This window comes from Schistocerca americana, chromosome 2 (genome assembly GCF_021461395.2).
Source record: "Schistocerca americana isolate TAMUIC-IGC-003095 chromosome 2, iqSchAmer2.1, whole genome shotgun sequence".
NCBI lineage: Eukaryota > Metazoa > Arthropoda > Insecta > Orthoptera > Acrididae > Schistocerca > Schistocerca americana.
In genome coordinates, this window is record NC_060120.1 from 825,396,082 (window position 1) to 825,421,506 (window position 25,425).

General features: G+C 39.2%; 1 protein-coding gene across 1 annotated transcript in view; it reads right to left on the minus strand.

Moving 5' to 3' along the window:
* The window catches only part of LOC124594852 (presenilins-associated rhomboid-like protein, mitochondrial), a 114,782-nt gene that overhangs the window by 56,551 nt on the left and 32,806 nt on the right, over positions 1-25,425 (minus strand). Inside the window, exons 4-5 of the mRNA XM_047133310.1 lie at positions 20,606-20,768; positions 5,549-5,644 (exon numbers count right to left, since the gene is read on the minus strand). Of these exons, the coding sequence (XP_046989266.1) occupies positions 5,549-5,644; positions 20,606-20,768 (259 nt within the window). The remainder of the gene's footprint in view (positions 1-5,548; positions 5,645-20,605; positions 20,769-25,425) is intronic.

Genomic DNA, 25,425 nt, shown 5'->3' on the forward strand with positions numbered 1-25,425 from the left:
CCAGTCTTCAAGAAGGGTCGTCGAGCAGATGCGCAAAACTATAGACCTATATCTCTTACGTCGATCTCTTGTAGAATTTTAGAACATGTTTTTTGCTCGCGTATCATGTCATTTCTGGAAACCCAGAATCTACTATGTAGGAATCAACATGGATTCCGGAAACAGCGATCGTGTGAGACCCAACTCGCCTTATTTGTTCATGAGACCCAGAAAATATTAGATACAGGCTCCCAGGTAGATGCTATTTTTCTTGACTTCCGGAAGGCGTTCGATACAGTTCCGCACTGTCGCCTGATAAGCAAAGTAAGAGCCTACGGAATATCAGACCAGCTGTGTGGCTGGATTGAGGAGTTTTTGGCAAACAGAACACAGCATGTTGTTATCAATGGAGAGACGTCTACAGACGTTAAAGTAACCTCTGGCGTGCCACAGGGGAGTGTTATGGGACCATTGCTTTTCACAATATATATAAATGACTTAGTAGATAGTGTCGGAAGTTCCATGCGGCTTTTCGCGGATGATGCTGTAGTATACAGAGAAGTTGCTGCATTAGAAAATTGTAGCGAAATACAGGAAGATCTGCAGCGGATAGGCACTTGGTGCAGGGAGTGGCAACTGACCCTTAACATAGACAAATGTAATGTATTGCGAATACATAGAAAGAAGGATCCTTTATTGTATGATTATATGATAGCGGAACAAACACTGGTAGCAGTTACTTCTGTAAAATATCTGGGAGTATGCGTGCGGAACGATTTGAAGTGGAATGATCATGTAAAACTAATTGTTGGTAAGGCGTGTACCAGGTTGAGATTCATTGGGGAGTGCTTAGAAAATGTAGTCCATCAACAAAGGAGGTGGCTTACAAAACACTCGTTCGACCTATACTTGAGTATTGCTCATCAGTGTGGGATCCGTACCAGGTCGGGTTGACGGAGGAGATAGAGAAGATCCAAAGAAGAGCGGCGCGTTTCGTCACTGGGTTATTTGGTAACCGTGATAGCGTTACGGAGATGTTTAATAAACTCAAGTGGCAGACTCTGCAAGAGAGGCGCTCTGCATCGCGGTGTAGCTTGCTCACCAGGTTTCGAGAGGGTGCGTTTCTGGATGAGGTATCGAATATATTGCTTCCCCCTACTTATACTTCCCGAGGAGATCACGAATGTAAAATTAGAGAGATTAGAGCGCGCACGGAGGCTTTCAGACAGTCGTTCTTCCCGCGAACCATACGCGTCTGGAACAGGAAAGGGAGCTAATGACAGTGGCACGTAAAGTGCCCTCCGCCACACACCGTTGGGTGGCTTGCGGAGTATCAATGTAGATGTAGATGTAGATGTAGATGTAGATGTAGAAATAAGGCCCTGGCAGCAGATGACATTCCATAAGAACTACTGATAGCATTGGAAGAGCCAGCCATGACAAAACTCTTCCATCCTTTGCAGTTGAATGTAAAAAATGGTAAAGGCAACCTCTGGGAAAATATGTTTGTTTCAGAAGAAATGTATCAACACGCAAGGTAATACTGACCCTATGAATTATCTTAGAAGATAGGTCAAGGAAAGGCAAATCTGTGTTTACAGCATTTGTAGACTTACAGAAAGCTACTGACAAAGGTGACGGGAAAACTCCCTCTGAAATTCTGAAGATATCAGGGATAAAATACAGGGAGGAAAAGGCTATCTGCAACTTACACAGAAACCAGATGGCTGTTATAAGAGTCGAGCAGCAGGAAAGGGTAACAGTGTTGAGAAGGGAGTGAGACAGTGTTTTAGCCTACCCCTGATGTTATTCAATCTGTACCCCGAGCAAGCATTAAAAGAAATCACAGAAAAACTTAGAACAGGAATTTAAGTTTAGGGAGAAGAAACAAAAAGTTTGATGTTTGCCAATGAGATTGTAACTGTGTCAGAGATAGCAAAGGATTTGGAACTGAATGGACAGTATCTTAAAAAGGAGGATATGATGAACATCAACAACAGGAAGATAAGGATATCTGAATGTGGTCACATTAAATCAGGTGATGCTGAGGGAATTAGATTAGGAAACAAGACACTTAAAGTAGTAGATGACTTCTGCTGTTTGGACAGCAAAATAACTAATGATGGCTGAAGTAGAGAGAATGTAAAATGTAGACTGGCAATGACAAGAAAAACATTTCTGAAGAAGAGAAATTTGTCACCATTGAATAGAGACTGAAGCATTAGGAAGTCTTTTCTGAAAGTATTTGTATGGAGTGTAGCCATGTATGGAAGTCAAACACGGATGATGAAACGGTTTAGGCAAGAAGAGATCAGAAGCTTTTGAAATGGGGTGCTATAGAAGAATGTTGAAGATAAGCTGGGTAATCATGTAACTACTGAGGAGGTACTCAACAGAATTGGGGAGACAAGCAATTTGTGGCACAATTTGACTAAAAGAAGGTATCAGCTGATAGGACACATTGTGAGACATCAAGGTATCATCAATTTAGTACTGGAGGTAAGTGGGGGTGGGTAAAAATCATAGAGAGAGACCAAGAGATGAATACAGCAGGCAGCTTCTGAAGGATGTAGGCTGCAGTAGTTATTTGGAGATGTGGAGGCTTGCGCAGTATAGAGTAGTGTGGAGAGCTGCAGCTAACCAGTCTTCATACTGAAGACCATAATAACAACAACAATATAATAAATAATTTAGTAATTATTTATTTTTGCTGATAACATCTGATATCATTTCAATATGATGTAACCCATTCAGTTTCTGGAAGCACCAATGAAAAGACCTGAAAGACACTCAATTTAAGTAGACTATGCTAATTCATATGGTAAGATTTAATTATATGTAGTTTAAAATACCAAGCACTTGTACACAAAATATCTATTTTTATAATTATTAAGGAACTATTAGACACAGGATGAAGTATGAGGTAAAAGAAGACCAGTGAAGTGTAGCACTCCTCCCAATGTGTTTGCTATACATCAATCTTACAGTAATTATGAAATGTGGTCCATTTTATTAATATTCAACTGAAGCACGGCTTTGTGCAACCACACATATGGGTGAGCACTGGGGTCTTCTGCAGTATGTCACTCAGGATCTATGACAGTCTGTATAACACTTATGTAATAGTTCTAAGCAGCTAAGAAGTCACGCCGGTTTCATATATTACAATTTCGTGAGTGTTAGTCTCTGAAAATCAATTTGAGACTTAAGGCCACCGTAAAAAATGTGTGTGACAAAAACACTCTTATCTAGCTAACAGGTTTGTCAAGCAAGTCCATACACATTCAAACAAATGTTTGTGTGCTTAACCTCACTCTGCAACAGATGCTATTCATGTTCGTGTGCATTGTGATAGCAGTGAGAACAGCCACACATGCAGACAAAGCTGCCCTGGCATTGCCTTCGGCACTGCATTTAAAGAAGAAGAAGAAGAAAACAAGACTTTGGTCCAGGGAATAGCTTAAAATGAGAGATTTATTCATGAAAATATCCTAAAGAAAATACTACTCTTAGAACCCGATGATTACACTGACTTTCTTAGAATGGACAAAGAAACTTTTTAAAGCTTGTTAAGGCCCTCCTGAAAGATCAAACTTATCTGTCAAGTCATGGATGTGTCAAACAAGCTAGTACGCGTACTAAGAAAGATTGTCAATTTAACCTTACTTTTGATGCAGACACTTTTCATGCATACATACAGAGGAACGGAGGACTGGAAAGCGAGATACAACAACGAATAAATTGCGGTTGGAACAACTGGAGGAAAATGAGTGGAGTGTTGTGACAAGAAGGTGAGCACTGGGTTGAAAGGGTAAGTACAAGTCGGTGGTAAGGCCTGCTATGATATACGGGGCAGAGACATGGCCAATCACAGCAGCCCAGGAAAGAAAGATGGAAGTGGCAGAAATGAGGATGTTGAGGTGGATGTGTGGGGTAACAAGAAAGGACAGGATTAGAAATGAATTTGTTAGCGGAGCTGTGAAAGTGGGACCCCTGGGGAAGAAAGACACAAGAGAGTAGACTAAGGTGGTACGGACACTTACAGAGAAAAGGGGAAGAGTATATCGGAAGCAGAGTTGAAAATATAAAGATTGAAGGAGTGAAGAGGAGAGGAAGACTGAAGATGAGGTGGAAGGTTAAAATATCCAGGGACCTAAGGGAGAAAAGATGGAAGAAGGAAGAGGCAATGGATAGAGTACTAAGGAGGAGAAGGATCCAGAAGAGCAACGCCGACCCTATGTGACGTAGGACAAGGTGACGATAAAGAAGAAAAAGAAGAAGAAGAAGAAGAAGAAGAAGACATAGAACCACAGGCAGGGGAGACTTATCATACAGGATGACAAGGAAAGACTGACTGTTGCACGGAACATATAGCCCACATCATCCATGGAAGAACTGGAGAGCTTCGATTTCTTTTGTTTCATTCCACTCTCCTTGTATGTCATTGTATGCATAAAATACTGATTTTGTTCACAACCTCTGCATGCGTAATATATGACTAGGACAGATGTGGTACTCTATCATTTTGGTAATTGTCAGTGTTATCCTTGGTCTTAGTTTTCATAGTAGTGGAAACTCGCAATACAGAGATAAACTGTAATAAAACAAATTTTCACTAAACAAACACAGTGATACATCAACAAAAACAACGTCTGCCATCTTGACAACCTTTATGTCAATCAAAAGTTCTCACAAACATGTCAAACACTATCATGCTTGACAAACACATCAAACTGCACCTTATCCGGCCAAATATTTGGCAAGCACAGTCAAGATTGGCAAAATGTTTCATCGTTTATGAGGGCTTTTACAAAGGACAACAGTTATTCAATGACTGAATTTGGTTGAACGCAATGCTTTGACTTTCTGTGAATGACAGACCCCAGGACGAGAAGCACCCAAGTGTAGTGAGGAGGAGGGGAAATATAAATGATATGAAAACCTGCCCCACCTTTCTAACATGTCCCGATCTATTCTTCTTTCATGCCTGAGGAAGGAACCAATAGTTCAAATAGCTACGAGCATTTTCTCTTTCTTTAACTGAGCGCACACGCACTACAGGAATTTCACCTGCCGAAGGTAAGTAACGGCATGTCATTCTGTCACTTTGTAATATTATAAATAACTTGATTCCATTTATATCCACGCATTTGGTGTTGGCTACCACTGTATCATCTTACTTAATCTGCAAGAGTGCCTGACCTGTAATTTTTTGCTACATGACCTGCTGTTTTTTGAAATATGATCACTTGTTAAACCTATCGCTAATTCAGCTACAATGCTGGTAGGGTACAAATGAAGTAATTTGTGCGCCTCCCCTAAGATGTCCTCTTTCCATTAAAAAACCTAAAACAAGTAAAAAATTAGTAGATGAAATGGCTTACTTGTTAAAAGAAGACAAACAAAAGAAATAAAAAAATTGTTTTTCTTCTTTTACGTTTTAAAATGTTTTAGATGCTCACAGATGTTTTAAAAGAATAAAATCAATCTGCACTACTAAATAAATTTACTTTGTAATATTGCCAATTACGTGTAACGTGCTCACAGAATTAGTTTGAAGTTTACTCACCTGTAGAGAAGCTGTGTAGAACATACATATTTGCAAGAAGATGAAATGCAGAATAGTGGCTGAAGGTTGATAAAAACATTGGCCAGCATAGTGCACCTGAAATTGATATAATCAGTTAAAAACTGACACGGTGAAACATGACAAAAGATAATGTGTCTATGTCTGTACTCTGCAAATCCATTTACAGTGTGCACACAATGATATGAAAATAGAATATGTCGTTACTGAAATTATACACTGAACAGGATGTGTTCTTGCCTTCTGACTGTCACTGATACACACCAAACTTCTTTCAAGACTCTCTCTCTCTCTCTCTCTCTCCCTCTCTCTATCGCGTTTGCCCCCCCCCCCCCCCCCTCTCCCTCACCCCTTCCTTCTGAGCTCAATACATGTTCATGAATGCCCTGATTAACAGTTCTCCTTTCACAAAATTATAATAGAAGGAGTAAAGGATAAGGATGACTTAGAGAGAATTTCTGTTTCGTGTGATGAATGGCAGCTTGCTCTAAATATAGAAAAAATGTATGTTAATGGTGATTATGAGCATGAAAACAAATCCTGTGACATTCCAATATGGTATTAGTGGAGTGCTACTTGACAGAGTCATGCCAATTAAAAAACTGGGTGTAATGTTGCAAAGCAATGCGAAATGGATGGAGCACATAAGGACAGTAGCTGAGAAGGTTAACTGTTGACTTAAGTTTATTGAGAGAATTTGAGAAAGTGTAGTTCATCTATAATAAAGGCTGCTTACAGCACACTAGTGCAACCAGTTCTTGAGCACTGTTCAAGTGTTTGGGATCCTCACCAGGTTCAATTAAAGAAGGAAGTCAGAGCAATTTGAAGGTGGGCTGCTAGACTTGTCACCAGTAGGTTCAGTCAACACAAGAGCATCAGGGAGATGCTTTGTAAACTCAAACTTGGACAGAAGGCAGTGTTCTTTTTATGAAACACTATTGAGAAAATTTAGACAACAAGCATATGCAGCTCAGTGCAGAACGGTTTTACTGCCACCAACGTACATTTCACCTAAGGACTGCTAACACAAGACAAGAGAAGGTAGGGCTCGTTTAGAGGCATATAGATAAGTCATTTTTCTCCTGCTTCATTTGCAAGTGGAAGACAAAAGAAAAGACTGATAACAGTACATGTTACCCTCTGCCATATACCACACTATGGTTTGCAGAGTACATAAGTAGATGTAGATGAATGCCCATGGACTTTGAACAGCCACTAAAGTTAAAAATGATTGTTCAGCAGTATGTCCTGACATGTGCAGTCAACTTTGCTCTTGCCAGTGGCATTAATGTGGAATTTGGATGGACAAATGGTTGGAGGCAGTGTGCAAAATCCTCAGGGGGAGGGGGGGGGGGGGGGCCTCTCGACACCCTCCCCCCCCCCCCCGCCCGCCATTTTATTTTATCCCAAGAATTTCTCCCCACTAAAATATTCGGAGGGGAAGGGAGAGGGTTAATTATAATTAGACAAAACACACAACATATATAATTAAAATATTTCCATTTCAAGAACAATTTTTTGTTAGATAATTAATAATAATGCATTAAACTTTATGAATATAATTTACATGTTTAAAATATCAGCAACAATGTAGGGGATACATTAAATTCACTCTGATAATGTCATACAGAGTGACGGTTGAGATCATACGCTTGGCATCTATGCACGGAGCAGTGACAGAAATTGTAAATGATTGCTGGCACTCTATCTATTGAAACAGAGGAGGGAACACTGAAAATGGATGCAATGAAATGTACAAAACGTGGATTAAGTACCAGTTATTTAAACATTATAACGTTAATATTAGTACTAATATACCGCGATCCTCACGATTCAATATGTGAAACTGTGCGGGAAAATTTAAGTAAAATACCTAGAAGTCACAAAGTGATCTCAGAAGTGGAATATTTCTCTTTCAATGAAGACAGAAATAAAGTTTTAAGTCATGGCAAAGGTGAACATACGTAATCAAAGAGTGACAGTGCAATAGAAAATAACTTGTCAATGTCCTGTCAGAAAAATCAACTATGGTTAATATTTAATAAAACTAATGAAAAAGATGGACTAAAGATGTTGCGCAGTGCTGGTTTTGAACATTCTCAGCAAGTGTGTAAAACAATTACAGCTTCATCTAACGATCTGCCTTGGTCAAGAGATGATGCAGCAAAGAACAATAAAAAATAAGAACATTGACACCATATACAGACATGAAAGAAGTGTTATTTATTTGGACTGCATGTGGCGTGAATAAGTATACAAAAAGCAGATTCTAGAAACTCCTGCAGTAAATGCTCAAGAGCTATATTTAAAAAAAAATGAAATGCAGCTGTTAAGGTGTTAAGATCAGTTTATGTGGCCACAAAAAGAGAGTGGAGTTTTCGTCGCCATCCAGAACTTACACAGTTACAAATTGTGAATGGTGTAGATACACGTACACATCTTCACACAGATAAGACTGCAACAAGAATGACTAATTTTATTATGGAACAATTACTTTTAAAACTAGTTAATTTTTTGAAACTGGCTGACTTTTTCCATTTCTGTGGATGAGTCAGCCAACAGGTTTTCTGAAAAACATTTGATTTCATACGTTACGTATGTGAATGAACAAAACACAAGCTGCTCTTTCTGTCAACTAGTAGCAGTGAAAAAAACCATAGTTGTGGAAATGCTTAAAGAAAAGCTTGTAAGATTTGGCTCAGATGGAACAGCAATGTTTACTGATAAAAAAGAAGATATTGCAGGTAGAATTAGGAGAAACATGTCTCCACACCTGATTAGTGTACATTGTATGGCTCACAGGATGGACCTCTTTTATGAGCAAGTTTTTAGTGACATAAATGCTGTTCATAACTTTTGAATGTTTGTTAGATGACCTTTACAAAATTTACAGTAAACCACATACAGCTGCGAAACTTAAAAACAATGTCACAGCTATACGTATCAAGGGTTGTCTGACAGTTAAGAAGCAGAAATGAAACTTTCTGACAGATTAAAACTATGTGCCAGACTGAGACTCAAACTTGGGATCTTTGAATTTTACAGGCACTGCTCTACCAACGAGATACCTAAGCACAACTCATAACCCATCCTCAGAGCTTCACTTCTGTGAAGTTTGGAAGGTAGGAGACAAGGTACTGTCAGAAGTGAAACTGTGAGGACGGGTCACAAGTCGTGCTTTGGTAGCCCAGTTGTTAAATCAGTTACCTGCAAAAGGCAAAGGTCCCACGTTTGAATCTCAATCGGGCACACAGCTTTAATGTACTAGGAAGTTTCATACCGGCACACGTCCTGCTGCAGAGTGAACATTTCAATTTGGAGTTAAAAAGTCATTTCATAGTCTCTTGTGAGACAGATGCTTTGTTGGCAGTAATGAAAGGTTTTCATTGTATCATGCAGTTCCTAAACTTAAGATCTGAAAGCACTGAATTATTAATTAAGGATCATTGTAAATCAGTGAGATTTTATAAGCTTTCACTGAGAAAAAAAGTTCTATTGCCGTATTTCTTGTTAGATATATCATGTGCTCTGTCTCTAATTGCTAGAAAAGTTCAAAAAGTGGGTGTTTCTTGCAGTGAAATAGAAAATAAAATTAATTTTGCAACACAAACTCTTAAAGAAACACATGTTAAGGATGATATTCATTTCAGTCTTTGCAAAGAAAATTACTTAACATACTGTAAACTTCAACCTGAACAGGAAGATGAAAACAGGGAGCATGACAAAATAAGAGGACAAATAATTCAAAGCTTAACACATAAATTTGAAAATAGGTTTCTTTCAAGTGAAATGATAAAAGTGTTTCTCAGCTTTTGAAGAAAATAAAATCAACAGTAAAAGTAGTTTGTACGGCAATTTTGACACATATAAAGCAGCTGAGTTGCTTGGTTTGGATGGTGACATTGCTGTGTCACAATGGAGAGAAAACAAGTAAGGCTCTCTAACCTTAAATGCTTTGCGTTCAGTGCCTCTGTAAACTGGTGTGTTAAGCCAGCTTTCAGTGTGACTCACAGCATCAGAACTGCAGAAAGAAATTATTTGTTTGTGCAAAACTTTAGTCTCTAACAAACTTAAACTTAATGGGCAGACAATGAATTTATGGAATGCCTTTACTATTACAGATAGATGGGTCACCTCTGTACATCATTCGGCAGACAGTCTTACTTGCTAAAGGAAAGGAGAAGGGAGCAGGAGCAGCATGAACACAAAATTTTTGTTTAAGGTACGTTTACTTTCGTTCAGCATCTACCTTTCTTTTAAAATGGCAATGTTTTCATTGCATACATTTAAAAACCTAATGTACTTGTAACTTCCCAAACCATTATACATAATGCAGTAAAGATAAATGAACCCCCTGAACCACACCAGCTTTTAACGATTTTGCACACTAGTTGGCAGTCAATCTCACATAAAAAAGACTGATCAGAATTAACAGCAGAGTTGGTGTATGACATGATGGCTCTCGGATATGGCCCAACTACACTCAATCCCTTGCAACAAGAGTTGTCTCTCTGTGGAAGACTCAGCTGCAAAACCTGTCCTACAACGCACTCAGCACATGTTATTGCAGTCTGGTCACAGATATATTCTTCCTTATCAGAGGTAGGGCCACCAGTGAAGGCAGTCATGTCACGTACCATCTACAACCGATGCACCACAAAGGAATTATCTGAATGTAATGGAAATCAGTAGATGCGATGTACATACACAGACAAGCAAATGATTACAATTTCAGAAAAAATTCGATGATATTCTAGGGACAGAGCTTCACAAACTGAGCAAGTCAATAACGTATTAGTCCATCTCTGGCCCTTATGCAAGCAGTTATTTGGCTCGGCATTGACAGAAAGAGCTAGATGTCCTCCTGACAGATACTGTGTCAAGTTCCGTCCAATTGACTTGCTAGATCATCAAAATCCTGAGCTGGTTGGATGTCCTGCCAATAATGCTCCAAACATTCTCACTTACGGTGCGACTCGATGACCTCACTGAACAAGGTAGAGTTTGATGAGCACAGAGACAAGCACTAGTAACTCTCGCCGTGTGATGGTGAGCATTATCAAGGATGGCTTCCCATGAACAGCAACAAAATAGAGCATAGAGTATTGTCAACATACTAATGTGCTGCAAGGGTGCCACAGATGACAACCAAAGGGCCCTTTTATGAAAAAGAAAAGTCACCACATACCATCACTCCTGACTGTCTGGCCATATAGTGAGCGACAATCAGGTTGTCAACCCATCATTGTCTGGAGCACCTCTAGAACACATGTTCGGCCTGGAATCTCATTGACTGAAGTATAATTGTCTTCAATGATGAGTCCTGCTTTGAACTGAGCCCCAACAACTAGCAAAGATGTGTATGGAAATCCCGCAGACAGCGGTGGGATACTAACCTAACTGTCGTCTGCCATACAGTCCAACAGCCAGGACTTATGGTCTGGGTTGCCATTTCTTTTCATAGCAGGACCCTTACAGCACAGTGGACACTGACAATATTCTGTGCCCTGTTTCATTGCCCTTCATGACAAGCCTTCCTAGGCTGATATTTCAGTAATATAATGCACACCTGCACACAAACAAAGTGTCTACTGCTTGTTTTCGTGCTTGCCAAATGCTATCTTGCCCAGTAAGGTCATCGGATCTTTCCCCAAGTGAGAACATTTGGAACATTATGGACAGGACCCTACCTTGGAGGGATTTTAATGACATAACATGCCAATTGGATAGAATTTTGCACAATATCCCACAGAAGGGCATCCAACAACTCTATCAACCAATGCCAAGTTGAATAACAGCTCACACAGGGGCCAGAGGTGGATCAAAGAATTACTGACTTGCACAATTTATGAAGCTCTTTCTCTTGAATAAATCATCCAATTTTTCCAAAACTGTAATGATTTTTTTTTGTCTGTATGTGTACATCACATTTACAAATTTCCTTTCCATTTCCTTTGTTGGTTGGTTGATTTGGGTTTGGGGAAGGGGACCAACAATGAGGTCATCGGTTTAGGAAAGGATGGGGAAGGAAGTCGGCCAAGACCTTTCAAAGGGATTTAGGGAAATCACTGAAAACCTAAATCAGGATGGTTTGAACTGTCGTCCTCCCGAATGTGAGTCCAGTGCACTAACTACTGCACCATCTCCCTTTTCTTTGTCTTAGGAAGTATATCTACATGACTATTCTGCAGTTTCCACTTAAATGTTTGGCAGAGGATGTACAGAATCACCTTCAGACTATTATAAGAAAATGAAACATCTACAGCCATCCTTAAGATGTCATTTATTGTGCAGCTACCAGTTTTGGCACTTCAATGCACCATCTTCAGATCTTAGTTGATGCCGAAGAGGTTAACATGATCCATATAAACGAGGCATTAGTAGCCAACATAACTGGTTTAGGCAGACTAGCTGTAACTGTGATGTCGTCTCTCCAGCCATCAACTGTTCAACTCCCGAACACCATGTGGGAAAAATATACCTTAAATCTATCCACGCAAGCTCTGACTTGTATTGTTTTATCATGATGGTTAATGTATGTGGTAGTCACAAAATGTTTTGGCATTCGGAGGAGAAAGTCGGTGACTGAAATTCCTTTGAAAGTTCTCGCTGCAACAAAAAACAACTTTGTTTTAATGACTGCCATCACAACCTGCTTCTCATATCTGTGACACACATGACCTTATTTCATGATAATAAACTTTTTCAATGTCCTCTGCCAATCCTGTATGGTCCCACATTCTTGTAGCAATACTTAAAAACCAAACAGACAAGCATAATGTAGGCTGTCTATTTAGTAGATTTGTTGCAGCTTCTAAATGTTTTGTCAATAAAATAATTTCTGTTTCACCTTTGCCACAACATTTTCTTTGTGATGGTTCCAATTTAAGTTGTTTGTAATTGTGCAATCTCTATATATCTAGCTGAATTGACAACATTCCAGTTTTTATGATTTATAATGTACCCAAAATTTAGCAGAATTTGTTTAGTACTCATGTGGAGAACCTCGCACTTCTTATTCTTCCAGATCAATTGCCACTTTCTGCACCAGGCAGATATTTTGGCTAAATCATGTTGTAATTCATTTTCATCTTCTGATGAAATTGCTACAAGGTAAATGATGGCCTCATCCACAAACCGTCTAAGAGTGCTGCTTAGTTTGTCTCCTAAATTGGCTATACAGATTAAGAACAAAAGAAGACCTATAATGCTTCCTTGGGGAACACCAGACATACCTTTTTCACACGAAATCACAAATTCAGTTGTACAGCAGACACAATATTACATCCACAGACAATTTGGTCAGAAGCTGCTTGCGAGGAATGGTGTCAAAAGCATTCTGGAAATCTGGAAATATGGTGTCAATCTGAGACCCCCTGTCAATGGCTGTCAATGAGGAGCCAGTTGTGCTTCACAAGGACAATATTTTCTGAATCTATGCTGGGTATGTGTTATTCTCTTTGTGGAGCACTAACTCTGCTGTAACTTTTGCACAATCACTCAATCAGATATGTCCACCAACCAGTTACCCAGTCGAATGACTGGTCACCAGCAAACTAAGGCAATGAGCAAAGCTGACCACACAGTGGCAGAACATGCTGCTGAGTACAACATGCTTGACTTCAATGGCCACTTTTCACAACTCATGTTATCTGTTTCCTCCGCTTTGATATCAACTTCTCAGAACTGCATAGATGGAAACTGTTCTTACAGCACAACCTTCAGTCATATAATCCTCCTGGCCTCAATCTCTGCTAGCTCTTGCCCCATACCCATCTCCACACTTGTCCCCAAGTGAATCTTTTAATTTACACTCACATTTTCTCTCTAAATAATTCCTCTTTCTGTGTTCTACACCCTAACCTCTTTCCAACCTCTCCAACAGCACAACTCTGCTCCACTGTGTACCATGCCTATACCAGCAGGGGCTACTCACTGGTTTTAAATTCCAGGGCTTAATTTCAGCTGGGACACTGTCTCTGCACATATATATTTATTTATTTATTTATTTTAACTCGCTAGAACAAGATACCACCAGAGATTGAAAATAGTACACCTCAATCACTAAATGCTTTATTAATTAATACTGGACACACATTCATCGAACAGCAACAATCTAATTGTTTGAACATTACGGCTGGCAGCAGCTGAAAACTAGACATCATAGTCACAAACACTACTGACTTGTCCTGATATGTACCATACAGAACTAGGAGCAAAGTGCCACTTTATATTAAATCTTGAGGTTTTACTGCTTTGATTAAAAGAAATTATGTTTTAAAAATCTGAATTTCAGAACAGTATTTTGTAAAAAATGATTTCTCGTTGTCAGTTTTATCACAATGATGGTGTGGTTCAAGATGTGTGTTACAGCACCTAAAATTTGAGAGATTATGCACTGCACATTACTATCCAATTCACCTCTCCTTCCCAGCTGCCAGCCTCCTTTCCCTCCTCACTAATTTGTTAATTTCACCCACTCCACCAAACAGAGCTATACTGGAAATCCCAGACGAGACTCCTATTTCTTAAACTAACTATAAATTTATTTTTACTTGCTCCTTTAACGACCTGATAGTGCATATTGATGATGCAACAATGCCAGATACTTTTTCAGAAATAAATTTAGTTATGGCATAATTATGTGTGTACTGAAAGCAGATAATGTCCAGAACAGAAAGAATATTGGATGCGTTGAGTCACTGAAAACATTATAAACAAGACCGAAAACTTTACTAGTTTTCCAATCAGTATTTCTTCAACCTACAGAGTGCAACATATACCGCTGCATTATTTCATCTGACTTCACTGTACTGGCTCTGAGCTGCAATGCTGATGCAAGTGTGTGTGTGTGTGTGTGTGTGTGTGTGTGTGAAGAAGGGACTGAATGCAAGCATGAATGAATCTGAGTCTTAATAACATTGGGCTGGCTTTCTGAGGAGTATCTATTTGGAATTAGAGAGAGAGAGAGAGAGAGAGAGAGAGAGAGAAAATGGATGGCTAGCCAAGTTCTCAGTGTTATAAAAATTCCTGTTCTTTCCGTCCACTCGAAAATTCTTTCTGTCTGTCAGTCGATCTCTCTCTCTCTCTCTCTCTCGTTCCACGTAGACATTCCTCAGAAAGCTAGCCAACAAGTTCTCTGTATTATTAAGACTCAGATTCATTCATTCATTCACTCAGTCCGTCCCTCTCTCTCTTTACTCCTTAAATCATTTACATTCCACCATGATCTTCCATTACCATATTTATCAAAATTTCACTTGTATATTTAGTACCAATGCTTTTCATTTCTGTGTTTCACCACAATTAAGATTCGATGTTTTGATGTCCTTAAAATTCTATATTCTGAACATTTGAATCCACAGGTTATATTCCCAGCAATCTTCAGCAGTCATAACACACACGCTCTTAAAACCCAGAAATCAATACAGTCATTACTGTTCTCTACACTAAAAGAAACACGTTTTACCTCAGAAAGCCATGCAACTTACAGGAAAAATTAAAACCTATGAGCTCAACTACTAAAACAGCCACTGTGATTACTGTTTTGCAAATGAAGGTTATTTTATAAATAAAACACCATTACGAAGAGATTGATGCCATAAGAACTAAAAGAATAAATCAAACCATTTGCAGCTACATATTCAAGAACCAACATACCCTCTCACGATTTCCTTAATGTATGTCGTTTGGATGCCGAAAGTTCCCCCTTCCCCCACCTATACACTCATTCCCCAACTGTCTGCCTCTGGCAAACAGTATGTGATCACAGATGTACACATTTAGACAACATTTATAGAAGAGTAAGACTTCCAAAGCTAATGTGGTTCTCTGATGATTCAGGTGGTACAATGTTGAATACGCCTCCCCATGAACCATGGACCTTGCCGTTGGTGGGGAGGCTTGCGTGCCTCAGTGATACAGATAGCCGTACCGTAGGTACAACCACAACGGAGGGGTATCTGTTGAGAGGCCAGACAAACGTGTGGTTCCTGAAGAGGGGCAGCAGCCTTTTCAGTAGTTGCAAGGGCAACAGTCTGGATGATTGACTGATCTGGCCTTGTAACAATAACCAAAACGGCCTTGCTGTGCTGGTACTGCGAACGGCTGAAAGCAAGGGGAAACTACAGCCATAATTTTTCTCGAGGACATGCAGCTTTACTGTATGATTAAATGATGATGGCGTCCTCTTGGGTAAAATATTCCTGAGGTAAAATAGTCCCCCATTCGGATCTCCGGGCGGGGACTACTCAAGAGGATGTCGTTATCAGGAGAAAGAAAACTGGCGTTCTACGGATCGGAGCGTGGAATGTCAGGTCCCTTAATCGGGCAGGTAGGTTAGAAAATTTGAAAAGGGAAATGGATAGGTTAAACTTAGATATAGTGGGAATTAGTGAAGTTTGGTGGCAGGAGGAACAAGACTTCTGGTCAGGTGACTACAGGGTTATAAACACAAAGTCAAATAGGGGTAATGCAGGAGTAGGTTTAATAATGAACAGGAAAATAGGAATGCGGGTAAGCTACTACAAACAGCTTAGTGAACGCATTATTGTGGCCAAGATAGATACGAAGCCCACACCTACTACAGTAGTACAAGTTTATATGCCAACTAGCTCTGCAGATGACGAAGAAATTGAAGAAATGTATGATGAAATAAAAGAAATTATTCAGATAGTGAAGGGAGACGAAAATTTAATAGTCATGGGTGGCTGGAATTCAACTGTAGGAAAAGGAAGAGAAGGAAACGTAGCTGAAGAATATGGATTACGGCTAAGAAATGAAAGAGGAAGCCGCCTGGTAGAATTTTGCACAGAGCACAACTTAATCATAGCTAACACTTGGTTTAAGAATCATGATAGAAGGTTGTATACATGGAAGAACCCTGGAGATACTAAAAGGTATCAGATAGATTATATAATGGTAAGACAGAGATTTAGGAACCAGGTTTTAAATTGTAAGACATTTCCAGGGGCAGATGCGGACTCTGACCACAATCTATTGGTTATGACCTGTAGATTAAAACTGAAGAAACTGCAAAAAGGTGGGAATTTAAGGAGATGGGACCTGGATAAACTGAAAGAACCAGAGGTTGTACAGAGTTTCAGGGAGAGCATAAGGGAACAATTGACAGGAATGGGGGAAAGAAATACAGTAGAAGAAGAATGGGTAGCTTTGAGGGATGAAGTAGTGAAGGCAGCAGAGGATCAAGTAGGTAAAAAGACGAGGGCTAGTAGAAATCCTTGGGTAACAGAAGAAATATTGAATTTAATTGATGAAAGGAGAAAATATAAAAATGCAGTAAATGAAGCAGGCAAAAAGGAATACAAACGTCTCAAAAATTATATCGACAGGAAGTGCAAAATGGCTAAGCAGGGATGGCTAGAGGACAAATGTAAGGATGTAGAGGCTTATCTCACTAGGGGCAAGATAGATACTGCCTACAGGAAAATTAAAGAGACCTTTGGAGAAAAAAGAACCACTTGCATGAATATCAAGAGCTCTGATGGAAACCCAGTTCTAAGCAAAGAAGGGAAAGCAGAAAGGTGGAAGAAGTATATAGAGGGTCTGTACAAGGGCAATGTACTTGAGGACAATATTATGGAAATGGAAGAGGATGTAGATGAAGATGAAATGGGAGATACGATACTTCGTGAAGAGTTTGACAGAGCACTGAAACACCTGAGTCGAAACAAGGCCCCCGGAGTAGACAACATTCCATTGGAACTACTGACGGCCTTGGGAAAGCCAGTCCTGACAAACCTCTACCATCTGGTGAGCAAGATGTATGAAACAGGCGAAATACCCTCAGACTTCAAGAAGAATATAATAATTCCAATACCAAAGAAAGCAGGTGTTGACAGATGTGAGAATTACCAAACAATCAGTTTAATAAGTCACAGCTGCAAAATACTAACACGAATTCTTTACAGACGAATGGAAAAACTAGTAGAAGCCGACCTCGGGGAAGATCAGTTTGGATTCCGTAGAAATACTGGAACACGTGAGGCAATACTGACCTTACGACTTATCTTAGAAGAAAGATTAAGGAAAGGCATCCCTACGTTTCTAGCATTTGTAGACTTAGAGAAAGCTTTTGACAATGTTGACTGGAATACTCTCTTTCAAATTCTAAAGGTGGCAGGGGTAAAATACAGGGAGCGAAAGGCTATTTACAATTTGTACAGAAACCAGATGGCAGTTATAAGAGTCGAGGGACATGAAAGGGAAGCAGTGGTTGGGAAGGGAGTAAGACAGGGTTGTAGCCTCTCCCCGATGTTATTCAATCTGTATATTGAGCAAGCAGTAAACGAAACAAAAGAAAAATTCGGAGTAGGTATTAAAATCCATGGAGAAGAAATAAAAACTTTGAGGTTCGCCGGTGACATTGTAATTCTGTCAGAGACAGCAAAGGACTTGGAAGAGCAGTTGAACGGAATGGATGGTGTCTTGAAGGGAGGATATAAGATGAACATCAACGAAGGCAAAACGAGGATAATGGAATGTAGTCGAATTAAGTCGGGTGATGTTGAGGGTATTAGATTAGGAAATGAGACACTTGAAGTAGTAAAGGAGTTTTGCTATTTGGGGAGCAAAATAACTGATGATGGTCGAAGTAGAGAGGATATAAAATGTAGACTGGCAATGGCAAGGAAAGCGTTTCTGAAGAAGAGAAATTTGTTAACATCGAGTATAGATTTAAGTGTCAGGAAATCATTTCTGTAAGTATTTGTATGGAGTGTAGCCATGTATGGAAGTGAAACATGGACGGTAAATAGTTTGGACAAGAAGAGAATAGAAGCTTTCGAAATGTGGTGCTACAGAAGAATGCTGAAGATTAGATGGGTAGATCACATAACTAATGAGGAGGTACTGAATAGGATTGGGGAGAAGAGCAGTTTGTGGCACAACTTGACTATAAGAAGGGATCGATTGGTAGGACATGTTCTGAGGCATCAAGGGATCACCAATTTAGTATTGGAGGGCAGCGTGGAGGGTAAAAATCGTAGGGGGAGACCAAGAAATGAATACACTAAGCAGATTCAGAAGGATGTAGGTTGCAGTAGGTACTGGGAGATGAAGAAGCTTGCACAGGATAGAATAGCATGGAGAGCTGCATCAAACCAGTCTCAGGACTGAAGACCACAACAACAACAACAACAACAACAACAACATGTTGAATACGAGGGTTGGCACTTTAAAAGTGACTCAACTCAAATTCTAAACTGAAGGAAACAATTCATGGCTTCACTTCAGAACTGTTACAAATTTGTCGGGCAATAGACAACACAACTGGCACTGCTAAGAGTATCCTATGACTTCCATATCGGTGGCAACGGGTTATACACAATGCTGGTGACTAGTTTGAAGGTCAATAAAACTTTGAAACGTATCTATTTTGTACAAGCTGTAAATAAATAGTTGCCACTATTAAAGTTCCAACCCTTGTATTTTTGGAATGCTGTAGTTAGAAACTCATCATCTGTTTCAGTTCTACACTAAAAATTTGTATGAATGGAGAAACAAAACCTGCCAATTTCCAAAGTAAATTGTACTCATAAAACATAGATTTTTCTCCTTAACAGCAATGTACTAAAGTACAAAAGAGTTTCTTCAACAACAGTAAACTGATGGCAATAACAGATGTGTTCATAATGTTCTGGAACTACTTTGTGTTGCATGACCTCACTCTCTATCACCAGGGTTATTCTGTCCCAGAAAACACTGACTTCAAGGCAAGTAAATTCTGCTACACATTCAGTTCTGGTTCTAAGAGGAAATCCATCCACTTACATGATTTCGTATTCCAATACATTAACAGATGTCTGATTATATTAACACTTTACATCCTTTTTCTGCAATGTTTGAAACAGAAATCTTTGGCTGGTTTTCTTCTCTGAACAAGATGCTGAAAGTTTATTTGGGAAACCCGGGTATCATATTTTCATTTTCCATTTTGTATCAATCTGATCAAGCAGTAAATGAACTGATGATTTCAAATCACAGGAATTTTATACGGAAACAGAATTCGATAACAATTGCTGAAATTCAAATGAAAGATGTCTGTATTTTTCTTCTTCCCCTTCTGTTTGCTACAATTCATTAAAGTAGTATTTTCTTTGTCTCTGGCTTCCAATTTCTTCTGGTGCTTTGATAAGTTTGGTTTCCCATAAATTTTCAATCTTGCTTTTGAATCACAGATGATATTTATTAATTATAATATCAGAAATTCCATGATGGAATTTATTTAGCATATTTAGTGATTTAGAGGAGCAATGTCTGTTGTTAATTACTAGCTGTATTATCTGTGTTATTCTTCTTTATGAACTGGCATGTCACTTGTCACCAGCTGTGACTTCTCAGTGTTACTGAATCATTTTTTTTATACAGCACAGCAGCAACCAAACTGGTTTCATCCTTTTCAGTGATCTAACATCTCTGCTACTTTGAATGAGTGCCTGCCTGATTTTCACTTATTTTCCTTCACATATATTGTTATCAGTTACAGAAAAAGGAGTTTTGTGGTCTATAGAGATTGTATTTGACAAAACTCACTGTAAATTTCTCTGAATAAAAACATCCTTTTCCTGACTTAAAAATTCAATCTGATGGTTTTTGTTAGTTATTTGTAGCAATTTGTCAGTAAATTTCTTTAACTACACAACATAGCTTACAAATTTTTCAGTCTCCTTGAAGACACTCCAGTTTTTCAATGTGTGTGTGGAAATAATGCCATCCAGTTCAGTAGTTTGTAAACTGTATCATAGTTACTGAGATTTTACATCATATTTTTATAGCTAACATCTTATACTATTATAAATTTTGTGACTGTATAGCAATAAAAGCAGAAAGCTACTAGAGCCAAAAGTCAATACAATATTTTATAATTTTTATAAGATTTTTCAATTTAATTATCCCATATTTTTTGTGGGAGTTATTAATCACAATTATTCTCACTGTTCCATTGTATAGATATAGGAGCTCAATTCACAACTAACAAAAAACATCAACACAGAAGTCTTACAGACAAGATTAACTCACGAGATGCTGGATTGGAGCAAAAGTAGCGCACCATTGTGCCCTGGAACTGAGGTATCCTCCATGCACAAAAGACCAACACATTAGCAAAGCAGATGGGAACAAACAGCTTTTCCCCCTGCGAGAGTCTATTCCACCAATCATTTAGCTCCTGTCGCCATCGGAACTATAAATCAAATAAGTACATTAAGAAATTTCATATTTTACACCAAGAATTTCAAACTGTAGTAAAAATGTTTCTTAAGTATTACAAGAAATGATATTAACTCTTGTGCTTGTTTGCATTTTATATTTGTGTTCCAGTTTCCTCATATGGTTTAACCTTACAAAATTATTCATACAGAAGGCTGAACTTCCACTGTACATGCAACATTGTGCAGGTGCATAAACATTGCTTGCCAATTGTTGCTGTAAGATTTCCGCATCTATCACTCGTTTCAGTGATGTATTAGCATGAAGTTGCTAGTACAGAAGACAAGTGGCATCTCTGAAAGGGTTCACACAATAACCACATTTTAGTTCACTTACCAACCAGGGAAAATCTCTCCTTTCCGTAAATTGTAAATCGCTACATTACTGAAAGTGGACACAATAAGTTTTGGTGTGATATTTCTAGACACAGCGAATAACTTTGACAGAAGATACCCCCGCAAAGCGTTATATGAGCAGTTATGATCATGGAAGACAAGTGATTCCAAAAACTGTTGTTAAAAAAATATAGTTTGTGCATATGCATCAAGAATGTCTCCAAAGATGTGCAACAGGTACTGAAGACCACTGAATAGTGAAACAGATAAAGGATATAGCTTTACTATTCCTAGACAAATTCTTTCTTATCTTCGAGGCATTTCAGATATATATGTTCCCTCACAGAAAGATTTCATGGTGAACTGTGCAGTACTTGGCAGCTCAGTACTGTGTGGCAATTTCAGTGATTTACACCCATGATCATCAAAATTGCCAGCATGAAATTCCCAGATGAATCTTAGTAAACTGGTATACAAGCCAATGGGCCAAGAACCAGGAAAGTGTGAGTACATCAAAAACATACTGGAACATGGCAATATGGAGTTACTATTTTCATACTCATCAAAGCTCATCTCCACATATCTCATGTTGGAGCACTGAAAAATGAGGTCACTGAACAAATGGAATGACCCATATAACTGAGTAATGTTAACCACACAGACCATGAGTGGAACATTGTAGAGACATCTGTTGCACACACTGTTTCCATCTTTAATCCCATGGGATCTTCAGGTCATACTCAGGAAGAATGAGGGAGAATAATTATAAAACTTATAATCCATTTACTAGAGAATGTGCCAAATGGGCACACGCAGTGAGTGAATTGCTGCCCATGTGGATAATCTCCTTACTGGAATGTGTATGATAATGCCTGTTCTCGTCACTGGAAGATAATGTTCCAAGTGCAGCAATACTATTTTATTCAAAATACATCTCAGTGGTTCAAATACTATACTACAATAGTAAAAATGAAGTTTTCAGCCTCTTGACTGGACAGTGTCTGAACTCTTAAAATTACAACAGTTCTCTGAACAACTGGACATCTTCCAACCTAGGGTAACAGTTGCCAATCTATAAGGTTGCTTAGATCATGGGCCAAGATTTTCCTCTCTTCTACACAAGCAGAGAATTTGCCTTAACAAAGCACAGCGATACAAAGCAGAATGAGCACCTAAGGCGGGTAGTATCGAAGGCAAATGGTCGTCTTAAGTTTATTGGAAGCAGTGTAGCTAAGAGTAGCTCACCTATAAAGGAGACTGTGTATACAACATTAATGTGACCATTTCTTGAGTACAGCTGCCAAACTGTTGGGGATTCCCACCAGGTCTTGTTAAAGGAAGACACAGAAGCAATTCATGAGTACAACTAGATTTGTTACTGCTAGATTCAGTCGACACACATATATTACAGAACTGCTTTGTGAACTCAAATGGAAATTGCTAGTGTGAAGACAATGTTCTTTTCTTGAAACAACACTGAGAAGATTTAGAGAATCGGCATTTGAAGCTGAATTCTTACTCATTCTTACAACCAATGTTCCTTAATCATTCTACTACGACCAATGTACATTTTGTCTAAGGACTGAAAAAAACAAGATAAGAAAAATTAGGGCTTGTACAGAGACATTTGGACAGTCACCTTTTCCTCAAACCATTTTTGAGTGGAATAGGAATGATTACTAGAGGTAAAATGTCTCCTCTATCATACACTGTATGGTGTCTTGTGGAGCATGTATGTAAATGTAGATGAACAAGGACTTTTCTTCTAAATGATAAGTTTTTGTCATGTTATATGTTGGACAGCCCAGATCCAACAGTTGCTGAGTCTGAAAGTATTCTGATTCCATCCACGCCTTCAACAAGTAGCAGTTCTAGAATTGTTTCACTGTAGGAAATTAGATCTTCCCTTACCAAGGAAGGAATCTTCAAGAACAAGAAAGAAAGCTAATTCCACTATTATAACTGCCACACCAAAAGGGGAGGCCACAGAGCTGCAAAGATCAAATTTACAGGTTAGGAAAAAAAAGCAATCACCATCATCATCATCATCATCATTTAAGACTGATTATGCCTTTCAGTGTTCAGTCTGGAGCATAGTCCCCCTTATAAAATTCCTCCACGATCCCCTATTCAGTGCTAACATTGGTGCCTCTTCTGATGTTAAGCCTATTACTTCAAAATCATTCTTAACCGAGTCCAGGTACCTTCTCCTTGGTCTACCCCGACTCCTCCTATCCTCTACTGCTGAGCCCACGAGTCTCTTGGGTAACCTTGCTTCTCCCATGCGTGTAACATGACCCCACCATCTAAGCCTGATCGCCCTGACTGCTACACCTACAGAGTTCATTCCCAGTTTTTCTTTGATTTCCTCATTGTGGACACCCTCCTGCCATTGTTCCCATCTACTAGTACCTGCAATCATCCTAGCTACATTCATATCCATAACCTCAACCTTGTTGATAAGGTAACCTGAATCCACCCAGCTTTCGCTCCCATACAAAAAAGTTGGTCGAAAGATTGAACGGTGCACAGATAACTTAGTCTTGGTACTGACTTCCTTCTTGCAGAAGAGAGTAGATCGTAGCTGAGCACTCACTGCATTAGCTTTGCTACGCCTCGCTTCCAGTTCTTTCACTATGTTGCCATCCTGTGAGAATATGCATCCTAAGTACTTGAAACCATCCACCTGCTCTACCTTTGTTCCTCCTATTTGGCACTCAATTAGTTTATATTTCTTTCCCCACTGACATTACTTTCGTTTTGGAGATGATAATCTTCATACCATAGTCCTTACATTTCTGATCTAGCTCCGAAATATTACTTTGCAAACTTTCAATCGAATCTGCCATCATAATTAAGTCATCCGCATACGTGAGACTGCTTATTTTGTGTTCACATATCTTAATCTCACCCAGCGAGTCTATTGTTTTCAACATATGATCCATAAATAATATGAACAACAGTGGAGACAGGTTGCAGCCTTGTCTTACCCCTGAAACTACTCTGAACCATGAACTCAATTTACCGTCAACTCTACATCTACATGACTACTCTGCAATACACATTTAAGTGCTTGGCAGAGGGTTCATCGAACAACAATCATACTATCTCTCTACCATTCAACTCCCAAACAGCGCGCGGGAAAAACGAACACCTAAACCTTTCTGTTCGAGCTCTGATTTCTCTTATTTTATTTTGATGATCATTCCTACCTCTGTAGGTTGGGTTCAACAAAATATTTTCGCATTCGGAAGAGAAAGTTGGTGACTGAAATTTCGTAAATAGATCTCGCCGCGACGAAAAACGTCTTTGCTTTAATGACTTCCATCCCAACTTGCGTATCATATCTGCCACACTCTCTCCCCTATTACGTGATAATACAAAATGAGCTGCCCTTTTTTGTATCCTTTTGATGTCCTCCGTCAATCCCACCTGGTAAGGATCCCACACCGCGCAGCAATATTCTAACAGAGGACGAACGAGTGTAGTGTAAGCTGTCTCTTAGTGGACTTGTTGCATCTTCTATGTGTCCTGCCAATGAAACGCAACCTTTGGCTCGCCTTCCCCACAATATTATCTATGTGGTCTTTCCAACTGAAGTTGTTCATAATTTTAGCACCCAGGTACTCAGTTGAATTGACAGCCTTGAGAATTTTACTATTTATCGAGTAATCGAATTCCAACGGATTTCTTTTGGAACTCATGTGGATCACCTCTCACTTTTCGTTATTTAGTGTCAACTGCCACCTGCCACACCATACAGTAATCTTTTCTAAATCACTTTGCAATTGATACTGGTCTTCAGATGACCTTACTAGACGGTAAATTACAGCATCATCTGCGAACAACCTAAGAGAACTGCTCAGATTGTCACCCAGGTCATTTATATAGATCAGGAACAGCAGAGGTCGCAGGACGCTTCCCTGGGGAACACCTGATATCACTTCAGTTTTACTCGATGATTTGCCGTCTATTACTACGAACTGCGACCTTCTTGACAGGAAATCACGAATCCAGTTGCTCTACCTGCTGCCTGACTATCTATGTAAAGACCTGTAATTGCTTGCAAAAGTTTGCCTCCTATTCCATAATCTCATAGAACAGACAATAACTTCCTCCTAGGAACCCTGTCATATGCCTTTTCTAGGTCTATAAAGCATAGATACAATTCCCTGTTCCACTCGTAACACTTCTCCATTATTTCCCATAAGCTAAAGATCTGGTCCTGACAACCTCTAAGAGGCCTAAACCCACACTGATTTTCATCCAATTTGTCCTCAACTAATACTCGCACTT